General features: G+C 34.2%; 3 protein-coding genes across 3 annotated transcripts in view; 2 read left to right on the plus strand and 1 right to left on the minus strand.

The window, feature by feature from the left end:
- Positions 1–25,988, plus strand: part of LOC136969233 (zinc finger protein 271-like) — a 320,380-nt gene that overhangs the window by 12,447 nt on the left and 281,945 nt on the right. The window lies entirely within an intron of this gene.
- LOC136969235 (zinc finger protein 62 homolog) lies at positions 4,872–6,370 on the plus strand. Its single transcript, XM_067263327.1, has one exon. It carries the CDS (start codon positions 4,872–4,874, stop codon positions 6,345–6,347), a length of 1,476 nt encoding a protein of 491 aa, XP_067119428.1. The 3' UTR covers positions 6,348–6,370.
- On the minus strand, positions 21,803–22,974 carry LOC136969232 (claw keratin-like). The gene is made up of 3 exons (XM_067263324.1): positions 22,892–22,974; positions 22,214–22,630; positions 21,803–21,939 (listed from the first exon to the last, which is right to left on the minus strand). Exons 1-2 carry the CDS (start codon positions 22,923–22,925, stop codon positions 22,242–22,244), a joined length of 423 nt encoding a protein of 140 aa, XP_067119425.1. The 5' UTR covers positions 22,926–22,974; the 3' UTR covers positions 21,803–21,939; positions 22,214–22,241.

A 25,988-nucleotide genomic window follows, 5' to 3' on the forward strand; every position in this document is an offset into this window, starting at 1 on the left:
TATTTTTCTGCGAAAAATTCGTTGCACTTTAAAGACATAATTAATATAAATGTAATTTTTATGGCCGTTGAATAATAAATGTTTTTTAGTAGGTCCAGTGCTCGATTAAACACAACGGTTTGTACAATATCTGCTATTGGTCCAGATTCGACCAATCCTGTCGCGACACGAGTCGGCGATAAAGTTTTACTGTGTTATACGAGTCTCTTTCAGCGTGTTATACGAACACGATTGCAATTTTTTCGCCGTGTTATATGAACCCGTCATATGGGGGGGCTACTGTATTAAATTATCATCTGTGTAGTGACTTTCATATTACTTTTCCGGCTGTTATATATATATATTATATAACACAGGAAAAGTATGTTGTTTGGTAAAAAATTGAACCCCAAGATTTTTACATTTGTGGATTTAGGAACGTCGAAAAATGCAAATATATCGTGAGTGTTTTCTGTTGGTATGGATGTTAGTGTATGTGCTTGTATATATTGTGTATGTGGAGCACGATGTTGTTTCACTCTGTTTGAAGATTAATAATTCCGGTACTTTTTGTCGATAATTTCTGAAATTTATCAGGAAGATTATGTTATTAGGGGAATTGAGTTTATTAAATTTTTGTAACTAAAAGTTGAGACGTAGAGATAATAGGATTCGTGTGTATCTCCAGTAGGGTCGGACTTAATGACGATTTTACTGATTATTAGCATTTGAAATTTTTTACAAAACTCATAATTATTCTAAAAATTCAGTTTTTTTGTCTTTCTATAATAATTAAAAATATCATATTTTATTTAAAAACGTTTTATAACAGATGGTGCCACCAAAATTTTAAATATTGTTAGGAAAGTTAAGCAACTCGTTACTGGTTTATACGTCATAAGTGATTATTAGTAGTTGTCATGTATTGTTCGTATATTGTTTAGCCCGTCAACAATGAATTTTTCACTCCGGACGAAAATATTAACAAAAATGAAATGAATATCCAAAGTAAGTAACATGTTACTTAGTTCAGATTTTATATTTTTATTATTTAGCAAGCAGCTGGTGAACTGCATTTAAGTTTCAACTGTCATACATTTAACTGGGATTAGATATTTGAGAATTATAAGTAACTACTTACATGGTATTAATATAACTTTTGAAGTTAATGAAAATATGTTTGGATGATCATGGGATATGATTTAGTAATTCGTGTTATTTTGCTTTGTTAATGGACATGCTAGAATAATAAAAAAATATACTAAAACCATGCAAAGGGCTATATAACTTATTTAATGATTTAAATAAGTAAATATTTGCAACGTGTTAGTAAATTCTTGGAAAACGATGTACAGATCTACTGGACACACGCTCAAATCATAGTATTCTGATTCAGAAAATCTCAAGATCCGCCGATTTTTTCCCTTTTCTTAAAATCCGTAGTACTTTGTTATGTGGTTTCTATTCTTTCACACTTATGTTTTTTTCCTTTCTCTAAAAGCACACGATTTCTGTAGCGTTTCTATGATAACCACTGGAAGAAAAAATTAAATAAATAACATAAATAAAAAACAGATATTGTCGAACAATTAAATTTTTTACACTCATTTGGACCCGCCAGTGACCAAGCGTTTCCATTCCCTGAACACTGGAAGTTCCGTCGTGTGTTCACGCTTCACGAGGGCCCTAAGGGTGCGACTATGCAGACGCGAATTTAGTAGCGAGCGAGAGGTTGCGAGCGATATAGTTCTCGCAAAGGAGAACCATGCACAAGCGAGAAGCGAGAAATCTCGCTGGCGAGAGCGAATTTCTGGTTCTCGCACATATCTGACAGGTTTTGATATTTCTCGCGTCTCGCCAGTTCTCGCTGAACGGTGCGCATGCGCCTTCGTAAAGGAGTACAAAATGGCTTCTTCCAGTGAGCAAGACGGCGGACCAGCCATAAAAGAAAAATTGATAAATAACGTTTATTTACACCCAGAAATATGGGATAAACGACTTCCTGATCACAGGAATCGAAACGTTTTATATGCAAAGTGGAATCAGATAGCTGAAGACACTCAATTAGACGGTAAGTTTCTGTTTAGTAGCGTATATAAGTATGTAAGTTCTGGTATAAAATAAGCTTATTTTATACCAGAAACACTTGACATAAAAAATAGAGAATAAAGATTCCGTAGCGTGTATAATCTGTTTAATATATGCTCAGAATTTTTATTACTTCGTTACATCGCGTCGTCGGATATACCGTGCTTTTCTTTGTCTCAGGACACGTGCAATATAACTAAAAGCTCTTGTAATTAATGTCGAAATATAAAACTTGATTATTTATGAGTTAAATTATACAGTAGTTGTTAATAAATTAGTTTTTATATTTGCAGTAACCAGATGCAAGAAGTTATGGAAAAATCTCTGTGATCAGTTCCGGGCTATCCACAACAGCTTGCCAAGGAGTGGAAGTGGCTTAGAAGCCAAAAAGCCTAAATGGATCTTTTATTCACAGTTACAGTTTTTAGCTGATGTGGTAGAAGCTAGAGAGTAAGAATCTTTACATTAATATTTTAAAATAATGATAAATAAATTTTATTTTATTAGTAGTTTTCTAAGGTACAAGTAGAACATTTCATACAATAGTATTATTATACTTATTTTCCAGAACACAATCAAATATTTCAGAAACTGAAATAAATGAAAATATGGAACCAACTGCATCAGAAGTATGTATTCTTTTTGTAATCTTTAAAATTATTTTTTATTGTTCTATTTCTAAATCTCAACAAATACTTCAGATTTTAGAAAATATTGCTATGGGTTGTGATGTGAATATAGAAGAAGTTTCACCGTCCACATCACATCCTCATCCTCATCCTCATCCAAAGAAGAGGAAAACATCCTTTCCAGAACAGTTACTAAAAGAAATTAGTAATGTAAATAGGTGAGAATATATTTTCTATGTACAGAACAATTTTATATGTAATAATTGTCAAAATCTGTTTGACAAAATTTTATAAAAAATTACAATTCAGAACATTAAAAATTTATTTCTTTTCAGAGAATTGAATGAATGTCAAGGGAGTCCTTTCGCACTATATCTTGACACCTTAATGAAGCAAGTGCCATCAAAAAAAAGAAGATTGTGCGAAAGGACGGTTATTGATATAGTGAATAGTTTTATTGATGATGTGTCAGATTAATAATTATTAATAAACATTACTTTTTAAACAATTTTTGTTTATTTAATCAATATATATTATTCCATTGCCAAGATACATTTCCTTCTGAAACAAAATATATGGCAAATTTATCTCTAATATCTCCTGCCAATTTTGAAAAATTGCGTGATACATTTTGTTTAAATGGTTTCCATTGCTCACACAATTCATCTGTGCGCCATGAACCTTCGCAAAATACACCATTAGTATCTAAATAGTCTCTGTATCCTTCTGGGCAATATGCTGCTTCATCTAGAAGACACATTAATACTATAAATATAAAATATAACAAATAAAAATAATTATTGTAACAAATGATACCTGATATATTATTCTCAGTGATCATAAAATTGTGCAGCACAACAGCTGCTTTTATTACTTTATCTACGTTATCTGGTGCTAAAGCAATGGGCCTTCGAAAAATTCTCCATCGGTTGGCAAGTATACCAAAGGCACATTCAATACAACGCCTACAAATACATTAATTATTTGTATCTAGAATTATAACTATTAATGTAATATATATTTGTATATAACAATAGCTTTACTCGGCAAGTTCGACGGGAACACGTGACTCATTAACTCCACGCCTCTTTCTCTCGTTCGCTCGCGCGCTGTGTGGTCGTATAATCGAGAGCGAGAAACAAAAGGGAGCGAGAAATGTCATCACCTCTTCTCGCCACTTATTCTCGCTCTCTCCGAAAATTCGCTCGCTCGCGTCTGCATAGTCGCACCCTTAGTCTCGAGTGTTTCGTATTATATCGCCCAACGTGTTGAAGATGTCACGTGGTACCATCTCACACTCTGACGTCAAATTGGTAGTCTCGAGTTATAACTTACGTGCTTTCCTATCACCATGTGAGTTCCTACTCACTTTGAGTTCAGAATGTGAGATCTCTAACTAAACGAAAGTGAAAATGGTAACTGATATGCCATTATGATCGCAATCGAAGCATTAGAAAAAGCCGAAAGACATTGTTTAAGAAAAATTTATAATGATAATTAAAATGATAGTAAATCATAAGTATAAATTATAAACAACATAGACACTATATGAAGATTATTATAGTGTCTATGCTAAATAAACTAAATAAAAATACATAAAGTGAAATAATTTAATTTCTCACACTCATTTAAAAGTCTGGTAAAAAAAAAAAATTATACCTGAATAAATTAGTTTATGATTATCAAATGTAAAATGTTTTATTTTTAGTGCAAACAAATGATGCCTTGCTTGTAAATGAAAAACGTATGTATACTTCACCAATTATATACTACAGCACTAATATTTTAATATTAAAGTTATGTATATTCAAATATAATAGCTACTTCATTATCTTATTTTCTAATCTTTCAGTTGAGGAAGAAGAGCAAATTCAGGAAGACGATACTCAGCAGAATTCAGAAAAAGAAAAACATTTTAAATATAATATCAAAACAATAAAATACGTTCGTTCGACTAGAAAATGCAATAAAATTCATGATAAGATTAAAAGGAAATACTTCAAGGCGATGTTTCCATCTCATTCTAAGCAAGAATTTGCGTGTGATTTATGTAAACAGACTTTTACAAATAAGAGAATATTACAAACACATCTGTTCTGTCATATTAGAAAAAAACCATTTCGCTGCACAACCTGCAATAAGAAGTTTTTGTGGCAATTTCTTTTGCGAAGACACATGAAAGAACACAAAACTGGAAATAAAAACGAAATCTCTCAGAGGAATTTACGTTTGCAGCAATCTGGGGATCGAGTGAAGTTATCTCGAAGAAACGTTAAAAAATCTAATATCCCGAAAATACACAAAATTCATGCCTGCAAGATATGTGGAAAAGAATTTAAATTTAACTCTATGTTGTTGCAACATGAACGAAAGCATAGTGAAGACCGTCCTTTCAAATGCGATGTTTGTAATAAGACTTATAAAAGGAAAGAGCAACTAAAAAGCCATCACGAAACTCATACTGATGAACGTAACTATGTTTGTCAGGTATGTAACAAAAGTTTTAAAACAAAACTCTGTTTGCAACATCATAAATTAGTTCATAATAATCAATTTGATTATACTTGTCAGATATGTAACAAAAGTTTTACACGAAGTTCTTATTTAAAACAGCATATTAATATACACAGCGATGAAAACAAATATTATTGTGATATATGTAACAAATACTTTAAATCAAAATACTATTTGAGATTGCATAAACGTAATCATAGTAAAAAATCTGAGCTGGAAAACGTGTATTGCGATATTTGTGGTAAGCGCGTTCAATATGGTAAGGGCCGTTTAGAAATACACAAGAGAACACACAAAGCTCATGTCTGTAAAATATGTGGAAAAGAATTTAAGCGGAATTATATATTGTTGCAACATGAACAACAAACGCATAGTGAAGACCGTCCTTTCAAATGCGAAATTTGCAATAAGAGTTTTAAACGGAAAGACCATTTAAAAACGCATCACGAAACTCATACTGGTGAACGTAACTATGTTTGTCAGGTATGTAACAAACGTTTTAAAACAAAAGGTACTCTGCTAGTTCATAAAAAAGTTCATACTGATGAATGTAACTATTCTTGTCATATATGTAACAAAAGTTTTAAAAGCAGCATTTATTTAAAACTTCATATTCGTATTCACAGCAACAAATTCAAATATTCTTGTGATATATGTAACAAATACTTTAAAACAAAACCGTATTTGGAATGTCATAAAGTAGTTCATAATGATGAATTTAACTATACTTGTCAGGTATGTAATAAGAGTTTTAAACGCAGTTTTAGTTTAAAACAACATATTCGTAAATACAACAATAAATGCAAATATTCTTGTCATATGTGTAACAAATATTTTAAGACAAAACATTCATTGGATCAGCATAACATTATTCATACGGATACAAAAAAATATGTTTGTGACATATGTAAAAAAGATTACACCAATTCAACTGCCTTAGCCAGACATTGTATTACTAAACACGAAAATATGTATTTATGCTATGTTTGTAGGAAGCCATTCAAGACTGAAACCACGCTAAAAGAACATTTGAAAATTCACATTGAAAAGTGTAATATTTGTAATAAAGAATTTAAAAGTAAAAATTGCTTACTTATTCACCAGAAAATGCATTGTCATAAAGCCGTTTCGTTGTGAGAAATACAATAGACTTTTTACCAATAAACACGTATTAAAATGTTACGAGGCCACTCACAATGAAGAGAATCTTCGTTACGTTTGTGAAGTGTGTAACAAAGGTATTTGTTGTAACAAAGGTGGTAATATGTGAACAGACTTTTACGTGTGGGGAAGTTCTAGAGAAGCATATAAATATTTTTAATAATCATATTCATTTCTATTGTGACATTTGTAAAAAAACAAATATCTACAACAAAAATTGAATTCCATACTCATCAAGAGTATGTTCACCTACAGGAAGTAAACATCAATACGAAATATGCAAGAAGACATTTAGAAAACAGATTGGATTAATTAGGCAGATGAAAACAAATCCCTATTTACGCGTAAGGAATGCCATGTTTGTGGGGAAAAATTCTGTTTGCACATGAATATTTAAAATGTAACTTAAAGTAAATTTTTACAATGGAATTGTTCTTGTGAATTGCCTGGATATAATTTACGTATTATAAAATAATTATTTTATTTGTATCAATATAATATACGTGAAAAGACTGATATCTGGCAAATGTCGAGATTTTCAGTGAATGTCAGCATTTACACTGTTGTTTCGTGTATGTACGAAATATTTAGTTAATATTATTATTTTTTTACTTACACTGGCAAATGTCGACATTCAGCATGCACTGATGGTGAATGTTGAATAAAAATATTTTTCTACTAATAATAAACTTACTCATAAATTATGTGATTAACGTTATACAATCTTATTTATTGCAACAAGTTAACTGTTATGACACAAGATTCCCTTTATTTTAAACTGCATTCAGTCGTGGAACACTTCTTTTTGCAATTACAGCGTGTATAGCCTTGCTTTCCACTTCTCGAATTAATTGCAGCTGCTTCTCTCAGGGAAATTTCTTACGTAACCTAACCTAACATTGCACGCACCCACAAACCTTGCATAAGACTGATAAGCAGCAGTATTCATTCCTGGCTTGTCGTTTCGACCACCATTAAAGCTTATCTGTGCCTTCAATAAACACCCCGGTGATTGTTTGAATGTATAGTAATATAACCAAATATTCGGTTTTTCACCGACGTATTTCGTGTGTGTCGACATTCACAAGAGGATATTGACATTCTCTAATTTCGGTCTTTCACGGTGACATATGTACTGTACTAGAAGATATGGAACAATACGGACTTGTCTTTATTTTTATTATTTGTTTTACGTATAACGTGTATTAAAGATACTTAACGATATGAACACAAAGTCTTGAGTATAAGTGGAAATTTTCTTAGGATAAAATAATTTTTTTAATCTATTGATTACAATCTGACTATGTCAGTAATGTATAATTAAATGTATTAATAATAATAAAATATTTTAATAAGTACTCTATACTACGTGTTTTTTTCTTGTTTGTTTTTATTAATTGTTTAAAACAAGTATAAAAATTAAAATATTCATATGCTCAATTGTTATTTCTCTATTTTTTATATTCCAGTTAGAAATATCTGTAATTAGGAATAATATAAATCTAAAAGAATAAGTTTAACGCAAACATTCGTGACGTCAGGTAGACAGGACGCTATGAAAATTCGATAGGGATGCCCTGTAACCGAGTTTGGCACATTTGTGCATTGTAATTGGTTTAAATTAATCACAAGACTTTAAAATCGATAACATAAATGGCGTAAAGTTTTCAGTCTCTGTGTATCTTTAGTCTGTGCCTTCATTTATATATTAATAACATACAAAATATTCTCCTGCCGAGCATGGCGGAATATTTTTTATGAGAAAATAAAGATTGAAGAATTGAGAGAAGCTTCAAGTCGCTGACGTTGTGATGCTGTTCCTCAACCGTTGACAAAGCCATTCTTACTCTATGCTGCATAAGTCGGAGTTCACTGCTCTCGAGGGTCTCGAGAGCAGGTTGTTGTTGGCAAGTTGGGTTTGTCGGTTTTTAAAACCGGGTTTGAAAAACCGGTTTTTTGAAGAAATTTACACAAATTAAAAACCGGGTTTTGAGTTTAGACTTAAACATAAAAATTAATTAATTATTTGATTAAAAACACCAACATTTTGACACAAATTCGTCTCTGGCATAAAACAAAAATATTGTTAATTGCTAAGTTTCATAAAACTAACTACAGAAACAAAAAAAGTGTCCAATTCTGCCTACAATAATTTAAAAATCTTGCAACTAAGGAAAAACGATAGGAAGATTTGTACACTTAAAAAAACGTGTTGTTTTAGCTTTGAATGGCATCGGTACATCTCACTCGTAGAATGAAGCAGAATATTGTAAAATTACAAACCACCTTAAAGTTTTAGGATGAATACGTTTAGCACCTGATGTCTTACAACGATAAAATTTGCATCTTGTCGTCCTACTTATGAACAAGTGAAGGCGTATTTAAATTTTTGTTCGATGAATTTAACAAATTTGAAAACTGAAATTAGTTCCAAGTTGTTACATGCTGTAGAAAAGCGAATTCAAGAGGGAAGACAAACGGAATTAGTAACACTTCTCCTTTATTTACAAAATCTACAGAACCTTTGAAGAAAGTCGTCTAGCGTATTTCTTCCACTAGCTGCAAAATCTGATATTATTAAGTTATCTGAACAAATATTATGATATAACCAAATTATACTATAGAGGATGACTGCGATTATGAAGAAGTGGCGAAGAGGAGAATCAAGCGATTGCTTTAACAAATGCTATGGAAAATTCGATACATAAATAAATATCTTCTTGAACCTGAAGTGACTTCGTCTAGCCCTTAGACACTAAAAAATGCCTTTTTAGTATTAAACACTGCAAACAGATAAACGAAAAATTTAGATTTATTGTTTGTTAATACTTTAAAAACGATTCTTTTTTTTCTGGCAATTTTGTGTGCAAAAAGAGGCCACGGTTGAGCAATAGATCTATATACGTTCTTTGCTTTCTGAAATCATATTTTCTTCGAAAAAATAAGAAATAAAACAATATTTTGTAGGCATGCATTGTCATTCGTTTTTCGTTTCTTTGTGGTTTTATATGGAATAAATTTTATAGTATAATGTGATAATGTAGCAATTTCTTTTTTCTTTTGTTTTGTGTATACGTCGGTCAATTTTATTTTGTTATATTTTTGAAATTTTATAAAAATTAAATAAATTAAAAAATTTTTAAAAAGTTGTAAATATTCCTTATCTCCATTTTGAGGATGAAAATTCGAAAATCGGTTAAAACCAGTTTCGTAGAGTGGTTGACATTCGAAAACCAATCTTTTAAAAAGTCGGTTTTTGTATAAACCCTATTGGCAAAAAGTGTATTATACATAACTGGGCATTTTGCTGTGAAGTTATTACATATTTGGAGTTCTGATTTGCCAGAGTCGACTTTCAAACGATTTCTCTCACTTCTCCATACTAAAGTCATCATTGAGAAAATTCGTTCGGCATGAGCATTACTACATACTATGGAGAAAATATAGGCACTGATTTTCTTTAGACCAAGGGTCGCCAAACTTTTTTGATCGTCGACCCCTACAAGATTTCGAAACCTCACATTGACTCCCACCAAAAAGTTTGTGTTACAAGCAAAACAAAACACTTACTATTTTAATATATTTCTTTTAATTTTACGTCTGTTTTTCATTTATTGTATATTTGTTAAATTAATAATAATTTTTGGGCTAATGTTTACTTAGGTGCAAGATGGCGGCTCGTCTCTGATTCCAGAAAGGAAACAGTGGGATGCACGTTCTAACCTAACCTAACCTATTTTAATAAATTACCATAATTATTAGCAACCATATTATTAGAATAAGTTAGGTTAGGTTAGAACATGCCTCCCACTGTTTCCTTACTGGAATCAGAGACGAACCGCCATCTTGGCACCTAAGGTAACATTAACCAATTTTTGTAACAGACAATCAGCGAGACGGATAAGCCTAATCCTTAGCTTCCCATTATCCTTAGCCTAAGCTTGATAATCGACCCCTGCTTTAGATTGTGAAAAAGAATCTCTATGTCACTGTTATATTCAATAACTTTAGATAGCGTTCTTCGCAACTGCTGTTTACCATCTCAGGATTATATTTAATGGGCTCCACAAACCCATACTTTTCGTATAATTCATCCATGTCAATATCAGGTATGTTACATGTCTTCACCCCATCGGGGAACTCTTCAAAAAGTATGATACTTGTTAGGCTCAATTTTGAAACTTTGTATTGAAGACTGTTTTCGGAGAAATCATACCTGTCACTTAAATATTTTACTATTTCCTCATAAAAAACCTTAAATTCTGCATCACATTTTTTACAAGAATTAGGAGTTATTTGGCTATGTTCGGTTTTTACTAAAAATCCAAAAAAATTATCACTCAGTCTTCTTCGAAGTTTAATTTTCAATTATGACATTGACTTAAATGTAAAAATTATACTAAAAGTCTTGGCTTTAAAGGAAATAATAGTGTCTGAAAACAATTTCAAAGTGTAGCTGAGGAAAAAATTAAGTCTCTTACAAGTCGCAAACATTTGCCTCACCTCCAAAGCAGTTTCATAATACCTTTGGATATTATGGAACCCAGACTTTAAAAATAACGTTTTAGGCCGCGACTCCGCTAGCCGTAAAAGGGCCGTAAAACCCCTCACCGTAAAAGCTTTTAATCACGTGATCATGATATTTTACGACCTGCTCAGGCGTAAAATATCATGATCACGTGATTAAAAGCTTTTACGGTGAGGGGTTTTACGGCCCTTTTACGGCTAGTGGAGTCGCGGCCTTAGGGCTTGCCAGTACTTAAGAATTCTGTCAATGGACGGCAAAAGAGACAACCAATTAGTAACAATATGCCTTAACATTCACATAGTCGCTTGTTGTATGTACGAAGTATTTGCTAAATATCATTACACCGGCAAATGTCGACATTCTGTATGCACTGATGGTGAATGTTGAATAAAATATTTTTATTACGTTAAGTCAACGATGGAACTTTTTAATAGGCTATATGATATATCAAAATGAAATAAAGCTTAAATAACCGCACATGTACATAAACTGTTGAACCTAAAACGACCAGTACATTCTAAATCATAACCAAATATTTGGTCTTTGACCGACGTATTTGGTATGTGTCAACATTAACCAGAGAATATTGGCGCTCTCTAATTTCGGTCTTTCAGGGAAACATAAACACTACTTTGTCGTCTAATTATTATGTCTTTTTGTCCTTTCTAACTCTATTTTAAATTTATTTTGTATACTAGTACTTTCTATATATTAACAGGACTTATTATACTGGAAAATTATGGATGCAGATATTTAGTCTTACAGATCAAAAATAAATAAAAAACATTATAAAGTTATTTTTATTAAAATTACAAACTAAATAAAGAACATTATTTTTGATCTGTAAGACTAAATATCTGCATCCATAATTTTCCAGTATAATAAGTCCTGTTAATATATAGAAAGTACTAGTATACAAAATAAATTTCAAATAGACTACTTTGTCGTAATTTATTCAATTAAACTTGTAATTAAACACGTTAATATATACAATTACTAGAATATAAACGAAATAGGTTTTGCTTATTTTAAAAAATTCTTCCAAAATAATAATATAAATACAGGAATCAATCTGCTAAATTATTGTATAAACTAGCAGCTAGGTTTGCGTTGCTCGGGCAAAAGTAACGGTAGCGAAAATTAAGATTATTAAGTTACAGTTAATCTTACCCGTTTTCACACAATGCAAGAATCGGGTCCCCATGTTTCTAGACTAATTAGAGAATTGTTAGATGAGACTAAAAATATGTTCGATTTCCCGCAAAAGCGAAAAAAACTGCATCTGCGTCTTGCATGTCGCTTTCTCTTAACAATTTCATTGTTACGTAACACTTCCATTGTTGACACTTCCATTGTTACTTCACACTTCCATTGTTGACTTCACACTCATGTATCCACTACCATTGTTACTTGAAACTTTCCATTGTTACTTGACACTTCCATTGTTACTTCACACTACCATTGTTATTTGACACTACCATTGTGTTACTTGAAAACTTCCATTGTTACTTGACACTTCCATTGTTACTTGACACTTCCATTGTCATAAAAGTGTTAAGACTTAATCCTGTTCCTCTTCCCCGTAGGGAGGAATTTTGAAAAATCCCTTCTTAGTGTGCGTTCTCGTGACGTACCCTAACTGTCTACCAGTAGCGTGCCGTGACATTTGATGATAGGGAAGCTGTGTTTCTGTAAGAAGCCGGCTTACAGGGGCAATCAATTAATTGCACGTCAGGGCCCGTTCGTATTCGTTTGTTCGATAAGCCAGTAAAAACCGTATACTTCTTTAAATGTATTTTTAATAGATTATCTGACGTACTTAATAAATAAGAAAGTTCAATATAATTACCTCTGTTATTAGATTCAATAAATTTACTACGCCCTCTAAATGCCAATTCTTGCTTTGAGAAAAAACATGTGTTTTATTACTTTATAAACAAAAACTCCCTCCCTGTCGGAAGTGGATCAGACGACAATGTTGTTGTGTAATTGTATTGGGAAGAATATTGCCTTTGATATTCAAGAATCAGTTTTGTCAGAACTGTTTCATTTTAATTGAACTAAATGTCGTTTATCTTAATAGCTTTCTTATAATTTATTTCTGATTCGTTTATAAAAATATTTTTATGTTTTAAATCGATTTGTTTTAAATTATTTTTTAAAGCTAACGTTACCTTACATGAATCGTATCTTCCCATAAAACACAAAACTTTTACGAGAAAGCCACCATTGTAGGCGTAAAGTTGTTTATCCAGTGGAAAAGATGCCTTTCAGAAACCGTTTTCGACATATTAAAAAAATTAATATTTTTAAATTTCTAATGAATATTTATTCTAATAATAAAAATTATACATTTCTCAGAACATGAATTCGAAATAAGCCTTGTTATGAAAGGGCTAAATGGCATAATTAAGAGCGATACATCGCATTATCGCCATCAACTACTTTCAGGTTTTCAGTAGACTCGAGTATCACAAGATTTGTAATGTTCACGAATGCCAAACCAGGTATGAAACTTTAACTCTTTCTTTTATGTCGATGAATATCGAAAATTCTCCTTTCTCTGGAACGGACACCGTTCAGAAAAGATCGTTATGTCGATTTAAATTTGAAACGGACACCGTTTAGAACTGATCCATTTCCTTAACGGATCGGTTGAATTTTGAATTTCTGGCGCGAACAATCATGCTACTAATTGGTCGGCTGGCCCACTGTCAACAGCTATATAAGGTCGATGTGGAAGCGGGAGTTTAAGTTCATCCAAGCGAAATGCCGAAGCCAATTTGCAAAGAAATGCGTGAGCTAATTGTGACACATCGAGAGGAGGGGAAGACCTCTGAGGAGATCGCGGAATGCTTGAAGATATCAAAAAGAGGAGTATCACGCATCCTGAAGTTATATCGGGACACAGGTTCTGTGTCGCCGGGGAAATCGTCAAGCCGACCACGACGGACGACTCCCGAAGAGGATGCACTATTGAAAATCAGTAGCCAGGCGAGCCCGTTTCTAACTGCAAAGAACATAAGATTAAATTGAATTTGAACGTATCTGTAGATACAGTCAAGAGAAGGTATGTAACCTTTGTAGTATAATATTTTAACCTTCCAACAAAATATACAGTGATACCTCTGTTTTCGTCGATAATCCATCCGTCCGAAAACAATCGGCGAAAACCGAAATAAATTTTTCGCGAAAAAAATCGACGAAAACCGAAACCGACGATAACCGAAGTCAACGAAAACCGAGGTATTACTGTATTTCTATCGATATGATGAACCGTCAGACATCTTTATTAACGTGCTCTTGCGTATACAGAAATGTAGGAAGCAGGATAATACATATTTTTTTATTCATAGGTTGCTAGAGGCCAACCTGTTCGGGCGCAGGGCAGCCCAGAAAGAAAAACTCACAATTGCAAACCAGATGGACAGGGTAGGCTTTGCCCAATCATATCAGCGATGGAGTGCCCTGGACTGGGAAAATGTGATCTTTTCTGACGAAAGGATTTTTTGCTCAACAGACCCAAGTTCCAGGTGGGTGCGTCGCCCACCATCTACAAGATATAACCCGGAATACGTGTGGCGCACCCAAAGAAGCGGGCGTTTTTCGATAGGTGAGTGTTTTAATGTTGTGTTTTCGTGTATTTATGTCATTAATTGTTTGAACATGACAAGTTATCTGCTTGTTCATTTTATAAATCACAACTTTATTGACTTTTTCTGTTTACAGGTGTATGGGGATGGATGACCTCTGCTGGTCCCGGGGAGTTGGTCCAGATATACGGTCACCTTACCGCCGTGCAATACATCGAGATCCTCGAGCAGGTGTTGTTGCCGACGGTGAGGGCTGTCTACGGCGAAGAACGTTTTCTCTTCGTGCACGACCGCTCCCCGGTGCACACAGCAAGAATTGTGCAAAGATGGATGGAACAACATCCACAAATCATGGACATGGGATGGCCGGGGAGAGGGGCGGACCTCAACCCAATCGAACACGTTTGGGCTGCACTCTCCCACGATCCCATTCAGGCGGCCAATCCCAGTGAACTTTGGGAGATCGTCAGAGTTCGCTAGGAGAGCTCCGCGAGGACATACTTTGCCACAAGATTGTGGCAAGTATGCCTAAGCGACTGAATGAGGTCGTGGAAAGAGTAGGATTGTGGTCGAAACCTCTCCCCTCCATCTGAGGTTTTTGTTAAGAAAACATATCATATTATTATTATTGTATCATATTATTTTTGTTACAGTTAATAAATGAAATTACTCATTTTTATTCTGTGTTTTTTTCAAACAAGTCATAAAAACTTTACACAATTTAACGTTATAATAGTTATTATAACTGTTACTTAACATTAATGTGCATTGATGGCAGATTAGTTGCATAGATATATTTTTTATCTCTGATTCGCGATTCTGATATAGTTCGGTAACGATTCACGGCCAATACGCTTTATGCAGGGTGGGCCCTACAGGAATGTCCACCAGAAGTGTGGCTAACACCCTTTAAAGCTATCCGCGGCCAATACGCTTATGCAGAGTGGATAGCTTTACATGTATCCGGTGTAGTAAAGATGTTTGATTATTTAACATCTTTTAACAAATCGTGTTCAAGGAAATTTGTTGGACTAATGCAAATGATTCAGTCAAATCAGAGTTAACATTTAACAAAGAAAGTTTATTTCTACGTCTAATCCATTCGAAAACAGGAAAGAAAGTGCGCGGGGAAGTGGACAAGTGTTTACATAAAGGTCATAAGTTATGTCACCCGCCTGACACCTGATCGAGGTTCACATACTTAGCGAAAGGGAGTGCAGGGTGACAACAAATTCCACGAAACTTGCTACAAACAATTGCTACAAATCCCCCCTTTTTGGGGAAGTTTCGTGCTTACATTTATTCTCACTTAATACAATGTTTATTTCACATTGATTCTGTCTAAACAGATTTTCAATTTAAACGCGTTTAATGGTTTTGTCAAAAAATCTGCCGCCATTTCTTCCGTTGGGATGTATTTAATAACAACATTACCTGATCTAACGTTTTCGTGTACATAGGCTATTTTTCTTACTACATGTTTCGTCTTGTAGTTAGGACTTCCGTTGTTGATCAGACTAATCGCAGCCTGGTTATCGCTATAAATCGTGGTTGTTTGGTTAGAACCTTTCTCTTCTAATTCATTTAGGATCATTTGTAGCCATGATGATTCTCTCGTAGCCTCGGTTAATGCCGTCAATTCACTTTCGCATGTTGATAACGCCGTTTGATTTTGCTTCTTGCATTTCCATGATAAGAGGTTCTGTCCTAGTAGAAAAAGGTATCCGCTATTCGAACGTTGACCTGCATTTCCGTCTTTCCAATTAGCATCTGCGTATCCGATTAAGTTGGTGTTTTGGTCACGTTTGTATACGATTCCCTTAGTTTGGGTTCCTTTTAAATATCGTATCAGTCGTTTCGCTGCTTGGACATGTATTTCCTTCGGATTTTGTGCGTATTGTGACAGTTCGCTGATCGGCTGGCACAAATCGGGTCTCGTTGTTAAACTGACATACATCACGCTTCCCAAAATTTCTTGGAAATGTTTCTTATTTCCACACGGTGATCCTTCACTGTCGTCTAATCGTTGGTTGGGATCCATGGGTGTGTTTACTGGCTTACAATCCTCCATTTTGAATTTTCTAAGTATCTCTTTTATTTGTCTCTGTTGCGTCAGTTTTATTCCATCTTCGGATTTCGTTATTTCTATTCCTAAAACGCATTTAGGGTTCCCTAGGTTAACTAAGTCGAAATATTTCGCAATTTTTCCCATGGCTTCGTGTTCGATTCGCTTATTCGAGGATATTGTTACCATGTCATCAACATGTAATCCTAAGTATAGGGTGTTTCCATCTGCTTGGTATTTAAACGCGCAGGGGTCTGCTTTTAATTGTTCGAACCCGTTTTGGCACAGGTGTTCAGTAATCGTCCTGAACCAGGCTCTTCCAGCCTGTTTTAAGCCATAGATGGAGCGATTTAATTTGCATATTTTTGATTCTTTTCCTTCTCTAACGAATCCCATCGGTTGTTCCATATATATGCATTCGTCTAAATTGCTATGCAAGTAGGCTGTTTTAACATCATATTGACTTATCTTCCAATTCTTTTGTATTGCCGTCACTAACAGGATTCTTAGCGTTTCTAATTTCATTACAGGTGAAAATGTTTCTTTGTAATTTATTCCATACTTTTGAGAACATCCCAGGGCTACTAGTCGGGCCTTTTTCGTATTTATAGATCCATCCGGGTTCATTTTGTTTTTGTATACCCATTTTGATTTTATGACATTAGTGTTCGGTTCTCTATCTACTAGGTCCCATACTCTGTGTCTTATTAGTGATTGATATTCATCTTTCATGGCTTTCCACCATGATTTTTGTTCTCGGCAAGTAGTTGCTTCTTCGAAGGTATTTGGTGTGAAATCTTGCGTCATATTTACCACATCCGTATCACTCCATTCGTCTGTATCTGAGAAATTTTCGTCGTAGTTTGGTCTGATTCCTCGTTGGATTTGTTCTCTGATTCTATCTGATCTTCTAGGCATTTGAATATTGGTGTCTTCACTTTGGTTAAGGTTGGGTTCTTCATTTGTGTCGGTTTCCTCATTGAGTATATCGTCGTCCCTTATCCTTTCTGTACTGATGGGTGTGAGGCCGTTGTTTTCGTTCATATCGCCTAGATCTATCTCTATCCATTGATATGTTTGTTTTTCTTTACTAGTTTCCCCGTCTGAGCTGTTTAACAATTTGCTTCCCAATCGATGTTCAATGAATTTAATGTCCCTGGTTTCCTCCACCTTATTCGTTTTTGGGTCGTATACCCTGTATGCTCGTCTGATTCTGGAGTATCCTACAAATATGACTGGTCTCGATTTCGGCTCTAGCTTGTCTCGTTTTACCTTTGGGGTCCATGCGTATGCTAGACATCCGAATACTCGTAAATGTGATGCTGAGGGTTTATTTCCAGAGAATAGTTCCTCGGGGGATGCACCCTTTTCTAGTTTGGTGGGTGTGCAGTTCTTTAGGTACGTCGCCGTTCGTGCGGCTTCGGCCCAAAAGATTTTCGGTAATTGACTTTCTACTAGTAAAGCCCTTGTCCCTTCGAGAATTGTTCTATTTGCCCTTTCGGCGATTCCGTTGCTTTGCGGTGAATATGTTGTTGTTAACTGATGTTGTATTCCATGTTCGTTGCATATACGAATGAATTCTCGGCTTACGAATTCCGTGCCGTTGTCCGTTCTGATGCTTTTTATTTTGTTGTTTGTTTTGTTTTGCATCGTTTTTATAAAGAGTTCTAGCATATCGGCTGTCTCATCCTTTGATGTTAGGAAATTTGTGAATATTTTTCGGCTATAGTCGTCTACTATCGTCATCATGTATCTATCGCCGGTGAGCGATTCGACAGGCATCGGCCCTACTAGATCTATGTGGATCAGTTCTAGGGGGTGTTTCGTCTTATTACCCTTAGTTTCTTTGAACGGTTTTCTAGAGTGTTTGGCCTGTATGCATATTTGGCATTGGACCATTTTTGTCTCCTTGTAGTCGAGTCCTCTAAGTAAGTTTTGTCTTTTCATTATGTCGAGGTATGTTTCATTTACGTGTCCTAGTCTCCTATGCCATAGAAATTTTTCATTCCTCTCTAGCTCATTAGTGATGGCTTGTTTAGCGGAATTTCTTTCATCAGCCTCTAGAATAAAAAAGCCATTTTTTCGGATCGCTTTCGCTATCTGTTCGTTGTTTTTGGAAATGATTTTTCCTCCTGTTTTATCAAGAATGATTGTGTAGTCATCTTCAACCAATTTGTTTACAGAGAGGAGGTGTCCATCTAGCTTTGGAACATATAGGACGTCTTTTAATACTATGGGCATATTGTCTTCCATCACCGTTCCCTTTCCGTTGGCATATATGTGGTCTTTACTGGCTACTCGAATACTTCGTGTGTCCGGATTTATGTCTTTGATCCAGTTTTTATTTGATGTCATGTGTGATGTAGCAGCGGAGTCGATTACCCATTCTTCTTCTTTGTCTTTGTTGGCTCTTTCGTCTCGCGTGAACCAAGCTCTTTCCCGAGTAGGCTTAGCATCGACGTATCTGACTTTGGTTTCCGATTTCTCTCTTCTCGCTTTTGTTCCGACGTCACGCGTGCAATTTCGATATCGGTCGGTTTTCTGTTCGTGTTTCTGTGAGTTTTCTGGGTTATACCAGCATGCTGAAGATTTGTGTCCGAATTTTCCACAAGTAAAACATCCTTTCTCTTTTACGTATTTGCCCTTTTGGGATCTTGAACGAAAAGCTGATTCGCGTTCGTTGGATCGAGAAATGCTTGCTCTGTCTTCTTCCTTTTGGAAGGCGTATTCTAGGTCGTTCATCGTCGCGTCCTTTATGCTTTCGAGTTTTCGGGCAATATCATGAAATTTAGGGGGCAGTCCGTCGGTTATTAAAGTTATCAATTCCGTTTCTTCCATTCCTAAATTTACCATTTTGGCTTCTTCATTTAGTTCGCGAGCCCTTCTAATATATTCTTTCCAGTTTTCGTCCCTCTCCATTTTTAATTTCGAGAGCTTTGATCGACACATTTTTCGTTTAGTGTCTAATCGACCTTCGTATCTTCGTTCTAGGTCTTCCCAAACATCGCGTGCAACGCTTAGATTCAAAATTAGACTAACCTCGTGTTCTTCCATTGTGCATGTGATGATTCTAAGAGCTTCGCTGTTCTTCTTCCGCCATGTATCATAGGCTGCTTTGTCTTCGGGAGTGGCTGTTTCTCCAGGAATTTCTGGTTTGGGTCTTTCGAGTACGTGCATCAGATCTTGACCTTCTAATAGATTCTTTATTATATATTTCCATATTAGGTAGTTCGATCCATTTAACTTGGGTATTGAACTCAATCCTTTAGCTTTCTCGGCCATCTTTCTTTGTTCTCTCAGTATTTTTCTTCGGAAGCCTTACTCGGAAACAAGATATCACTTGGGTGACTTGTTCTTTAAACGTTTCCTGCGTTTTCTGCGTTCTCTGGGCCCATAACCGATTGTTGGACTAATGCAAATGATTCAGTCAAATCAGAGTTAACATTTAACAAAGAAAGTTTATTTCTACGTCTAATCCATTCGAAAACAGGAAAGAAAGTGCGCGGGGAAGTGGACAAGTGTTTACATAAAGGTCATAAGTTATGTCACCCGCCTGACACCTGATCGAGGTTCACATACTTAGCGAAAGGGAGTGCAGGGTGACAACAAATTCCACGAAACTTGCTACAAACAATTGCTACAAAATTTCTCAATGTTTTATTGGATCTGAACAAGCAAAACGTAATCAGTAAATAATAAAGCAGCGAATTTGCGAAAAAGGGAGAAAAAAACAAATTCAGAAGGAAAAAGTGGTGAGGAGAGAAGCGTAGGTGTAGAAAACACTGAGACATGTCACCTTCACAGTTGAACCCGTTTACTTAGAAAAAAATTGGAATTTTACGAATATATATATAAGCTTTATATATATAATTTTAAAAGCTTTTTCTCAAGATGATATTTTTCTTTTTAATGTCGCCTATTATGTTTCGTTGTGGATTCGTTGGTCCTAGAGCAGTGCTCTAGTCTATTAAGAGTGGATTGGTAATGAAAAAGATGGAACATGTTACTCAACAACAAGGAAGAGAAATCTGTTGTTTCTCTTTAAAATCTGGAATTTGAAAGAGTAGGTCTCTGACTTAACCCCTTCATTACAACGCTTCTTTCGAAATAATGCTCAGAAAAATGTATAGCTTTTGATTATTAAAAGAAATATTCATTAGAAATTTTTTAAAAAGTGTGTATATTTATTTATTTTTTAATATGTCGAAAATGGTTCTTGAATGGCATCTTTTCCACTTTACGCCTACAAAGGTGACTTTCTCGTAGAAGTTTTGTGTTTTATGGGAAGCTACCATTTGTGTAAGGTAACATTAGCTTAAAAAAATAATTTAAAACAAATCGATTTAAAACATCATAAAAATATTTTTATAAATGAATCAGAAATAAATTATAAGAAAGCTATTGTTGTCATTAACGGTGGGGAGTGAGTGGCAGCGCACATGACACACTGTTGCGAAAGTAATAAACTTTTACTGACCCACAATCTTCCCCTATCTGATAACTAAAAATAACAAGTGGCGAGCACTTGTTTAAATGGTAATAAAACACTTGGCGGTTTATTATAGAAATAAATTGACTTCTCCCGCTCTACTCAGTTTACCGCAAAAGCAATAAACACTTAACACTGGACTTTGAAACACGATCTATTGCTCTCTGATTACAAAGAAACCGATGTCAATCAGTGAAAGTTGAGATAACCAACTGCCGAGTGAATATGATATGTTTATTTTAAGCTGTATCGTATCTAATTACAGAAAAATAAACGTAAATAAAACGTTATAAAGAAAAAGTATGAAAATAAAAGATACAATTACGATTTCCGACATTCAATGGCAACAATTTTACAATTTTAAAATAAAAACGGATGACGCTACGCAGGTAACGTTACGGAAGCGATCATTGATTAGTATAGTCAGTCTACAGCTGACCTTGAAAATGGAAACAGCCCCTGTAGATCAGTTTCCTGTCCCTATCGGCGCAAATCGGAGCGGTCCCTTTGAAAACGTATTGATAGCAGGTAGAACGTTCCGAACTGCACGTGACCAGCTTACGTAGTTGCGCAATAGATTTATGCGGGGCCTACCTTTTTGCCCTCACCTGTACACGTTTTCGTGTTTAAAACTTCGGCCTCAACCTCGCTAATAACACCTAAATAGCAACCAGTTAACCGTAAGACCTCCCGGAAAGCATCGCCCACGCCTACATATAAAGCTAAACCGAACAATTAAGAATAAAACAAAGAATATTTTGACAACCCAAACCTCTTTATTGATACTTTAATAATGCAGTTACAATATTTAAAGAACATCCAGCAAATAACATTTATTATATTATAGAAGTGAAACCCGAAGTTCGACTGTGAGGTCGCCAATTATAGGTTAACTACAAAGAAAAAGACATAATTTTAATACAAAATATTATAAATAAAGATCAATATTCAAGGGCATTTGACTATTTTAAATAGTATTTTGTCTGTATTTTTCAAAACAAGAATTATCATTTTTTAAAACGATTACATATTAAAGAAAAATACAAATAAAAGAGATATTTATACTTGCAAATGGAAGTAAATAGAAACTACTTTATAAATAATTAAAAAAGAAATTGATTTCATTCAATAATAAATTAAAAAATTTTTCTGTTTAATAATACTGACCTTTTTTAATTCTATTTATGAAATCTACTCAGTGCTTTAATCCTTTTCTTAGATTTTCTTTTCTTAAGGCTCTTCCCATGTCTCTTCCACCAAAACCACCAAGACCACCAAAACCACCAAGACCACCAAGACCACCAAAACCACCAAGACCACCAAAACCACCAAAACCACCAAGACCACCAAAACCACCTAAACCACTATTAACACCACCAAAAATTTTACTAACAGTACCAAGACTATCAAAAGCTCCACTAACAGGGTCACCACCAGTATTTTGCGTACCAAATGCGTTTGCAACAACATCTACATTTTCTACATTTGCAAGACTTCCTTCGGAACTTCTTCGTTTTAAATTCAATTGATCACGTCCTTTGATTTTAACGTATCGACCTTCGCTACATTCTAACAAAATAATTCCTGAAACAAAATGAATTTAATCATTGATCTACATTGATTACAAACACACTTCAATCTCTAATCAAAGGCCACCGATGGGAACGTTAAAAAAATAGACGATTTTGCAGATTATTTTATACGCATTTTTGTCTCAAAAACAGTTTCAGGAAAAAAGACAACTTTTTAAAAGTGGCCATTTGCTGGAAAGTGGCCGTTATTGCAGGTTGGACTATACAAAATTATTTAAAGTACGTCAATACACACTCTATAAAATTTACTTACCGATAACGACAAATGTAAATAGAAACTTGTTCATTTTCTGTTTGTGGTGTTCTGACTCGTTCTGGTTTTTCCTGGAGGTTTTGGTTCTGTGTACGCTGACAACACGCAATTGGCACCTTTTTATATGAGAGAAATGTGCAATTCGTCGTAATTTAATTGGTTGCGGTGCGATTTTGATCGACATCCAGCTGGGACAGTTGGATGTCGATCAAAATCGATGATGTTGCGCGTGGGAATTTTAAAATGTCTAATGGCGTGAAAGTTTATTTAAATTCACATATTTTACATCAGTAACTGACTTGATTCGAGGCTGTAAACATGTCTACTGATAAAATATTTCTGTCTGTATTTGTGAGAAAATAGAAGAGTTTCATCGACACAGAAATCAGAAAGTGCGGAAGCGAATTGTGAAAATTTTTTGTAGACGGTTGAATTAACACATAAAAACATTCTTTAGAAATAGGAATTGTAACAAACTATTTCATGCATGATGTATGAAATTTATTTCTGCACAGAAATATACAACTTTTATGGATAATTGGGTCCGGTCTCCAGGGTTGAACTTAAACTTGAGACTCTATGCATTAATATATAGAACTTACCAGTGACCGAGCCGATAAAACCACCAGACACTTTCTAGGTTTGCCCCTCACCAATGTGATGCCTACGTAAAGTTTTTCGGGTTTTATTCACGTATCTAACACCTAAACAGGAGCCTGTTTCAAAAAACAAGTTCTCTATGCAGGCTATCGATTTTAGCAGACGCCCGAATATTCTTATTTAATTAATCGTGTAAAATATCACAAATTCTTCCTCCATGAATTAGTGGATGCACATTAAAAAAATATAAAGATCTCTAATCGAGTGACAAATAACAGGAGTCCGTAAAAGTCTCGCCATATGTGCCTATAGCTGCAGTTTTTTTTTTTTTAATCTTATGTGGCACCCCACCCGTCCCTCTTCACCTAATCGTCCTCATTATAGGCCCGGCCAAACTCACAATACGTACAGAAAAAGACCCTTTTGGTGCACACAGGGAGGAAGGAGAAAACATTAAACATAGTATTATAGAGTTGACAGAATACATGGACGATCTACCACAAATAACGAGCTTTATACAATATTAATTTGAATTAAATTAATTCAATATTAAGTTATGCGCAACTCGTATTAATAACTGTTTAGACAATAGATTTTTATGGTAATTCTGTGTTAATTTTAATTAAGTGAAATTCACAAATATATTCTCTAAGTGTGTAAGATACATTCTTAAAATGTTAGAATTAAAGTAAAAGAGAGTTAAAAGGTCGGTTGAATGTCTGATCTTAACCTTTAACACTATTAATAATATTATGAGGTATTAATTATTATTTTAGCTTTAATTTAAATTATAACGTAATAATTCTAATAGACCCCATTTTTTCACTCTCTGCACATCAAGTATTCTAATTTATGTGTTTCCGTTATAATTTCAATTAACCTATTCCATGCTGAAAACCTTTAGCTTTAAGTAAATAGGCGAAATTCTTTATGCGGCGCATTTTTGCGTTTTTGAATAATTTTTTGCATCGCGATACTTCGCTCCAACATCGCGCTATATTCAATCTGTTTTTTGTGTTTGATTAAAAACATATTACAGTTTACGATTGTATAATTTTTAGTTTTATACATATTTAAAATAATATGAACTTTACGAACAAATTTGAAGGTTACGAACAAAAAAAAAAAAAAAATTAATTTACAGAAAATCGTTGCACTTTGTACATCTGTTAGATAGAAACATCTGTCCTCTATTAAACAAAACAAACCGCAGCTTTCTACCTAGAGCGGGGGATAAGTAATTGCCATTATTTACACATATCTCTAAGCAGTAATCGCAATTAATGGCCAGGTGAAGTTTTCAAGTGTTATTCACGTATCTGATATGTAAATAGGAAACAATTTCCTATAGAAAGTCCTTCCGAGAGGCATCTCTTATTGGCAAATAATCCAGGCGTCACGTTGCCTTATCCCATTAATAGAATTTCTTGTAAGGAGCTAATCGTATAAGGCAATCTGTTGCACTTATACTTAATTTTATGATAGGAAAATAAATTAATAAATAGAACAAACCATGGAAAGTTTTTTACGTGCATTGACAACTTTCATTAAAATTTGAAAATGACTTGACAATTAACGGCTGCCTGACCTAAAAACGATAAAATTTGGACAGTTAAAATAGAAAATATAAACACAAAAATAGTATTAATGGGTGCTCAGAAATGATACTTTTATTATAAAATTAAATACAGAAAAATCTTGGAGGCCCTCAGATCGGTAATGTGCATTTTTTTTGCTTAAAAATATACCTATTAATATAAACAAATTTTTCAAAAAATATGATGTTTATATACACGCATGGACACCCATTTACTAATATATAGGTGGGAATCCTCAATCATTTTTAAGCGCTATCTAACTACACGATTTCAAATTATGGAAAAGAATTTGTCTCTTGATAAGACTATTCCATTTTTACTTTCTATGAATCCATTAATTTAATTTATGTATTTATATTATAATTTATCATCAATAAAACAAGATGAACTGACTTAATTTAAAATTTTTCTGAATTTATATCATTTAAAACATATTTTAAAGTGACGACGATGAATTGTACTGATAGAAAATATTACTTCCGAGTATGGCGATAATCTTAGTATATTTAAAGAATATTTAAGAAAAATTTGGAATTATAAAATATTAGCAGGTAGGCCCGGCGTTGCTCGGGCAAAAGTAACGGTAGCGAAAATTAAGATTATTACGTTATAGTTAACCTTACCCGTTTTCACAGAATGGAAGAAATGGGTCCCCGTGTTTCTAGACTAATTAGAGAATTGTTAGATGGGTCTAAAAATATGTTCGATTTCCTGCAAAAACGAAAAAAAAAACGCATCTGTGTCTTGCACGTATCTTTCTCGTAACAATTTCATTGTTACGTAACACTTCCATTGTTGACACTTCCATTGTTACTTGACACTTCCATTGTTGATGGAAGTGTTAAGACTTAATCCTGTCCCTCTCCCCCATAGGGAGGAATTTCGAAAAATCCCTTCTT

The sequence above is a fragment of the Centruroides vittatus genome, unplaced genomic scaffold (genome assembly GCF_030686945.1).
Source record: "Centruroides vittatus isolate TY-2023 unplaced genomic scaffold, ASM3068694v2 contig_1768, whole genome shotgun sequence".
Taxonomy (NCBI): domain Eukaryota; kingdom Metazoa; phylum Arthropoda; class Arachnida; order Scorpiones; family Buthidae; genus Centruroides; species Centruroides vittatus.

Bases quoted from the DNA above. Each gene is read 5' to 3' on its own strand.
- LOC136969235 (XM_067263327.1), top strand. From the start codon at position 4,872: ATGAAAGAACACAAAACTGGAAATAAAAACGAAATCTCTCAGAGGAAT.
- LOC136969232 (XM_067263324.1), bottom strand. From the start codon at position 22,925: ATGAACAAGTTTCTATTTACATTTGTCGTTATCG. The intron at 22,631-22,891 runs GTAAGTAAATTT...ATTTTGTTTCAG, and splicing joins ATTTACATTTGTCGTTATCG to GAATTATTTTGTTAGAATGT.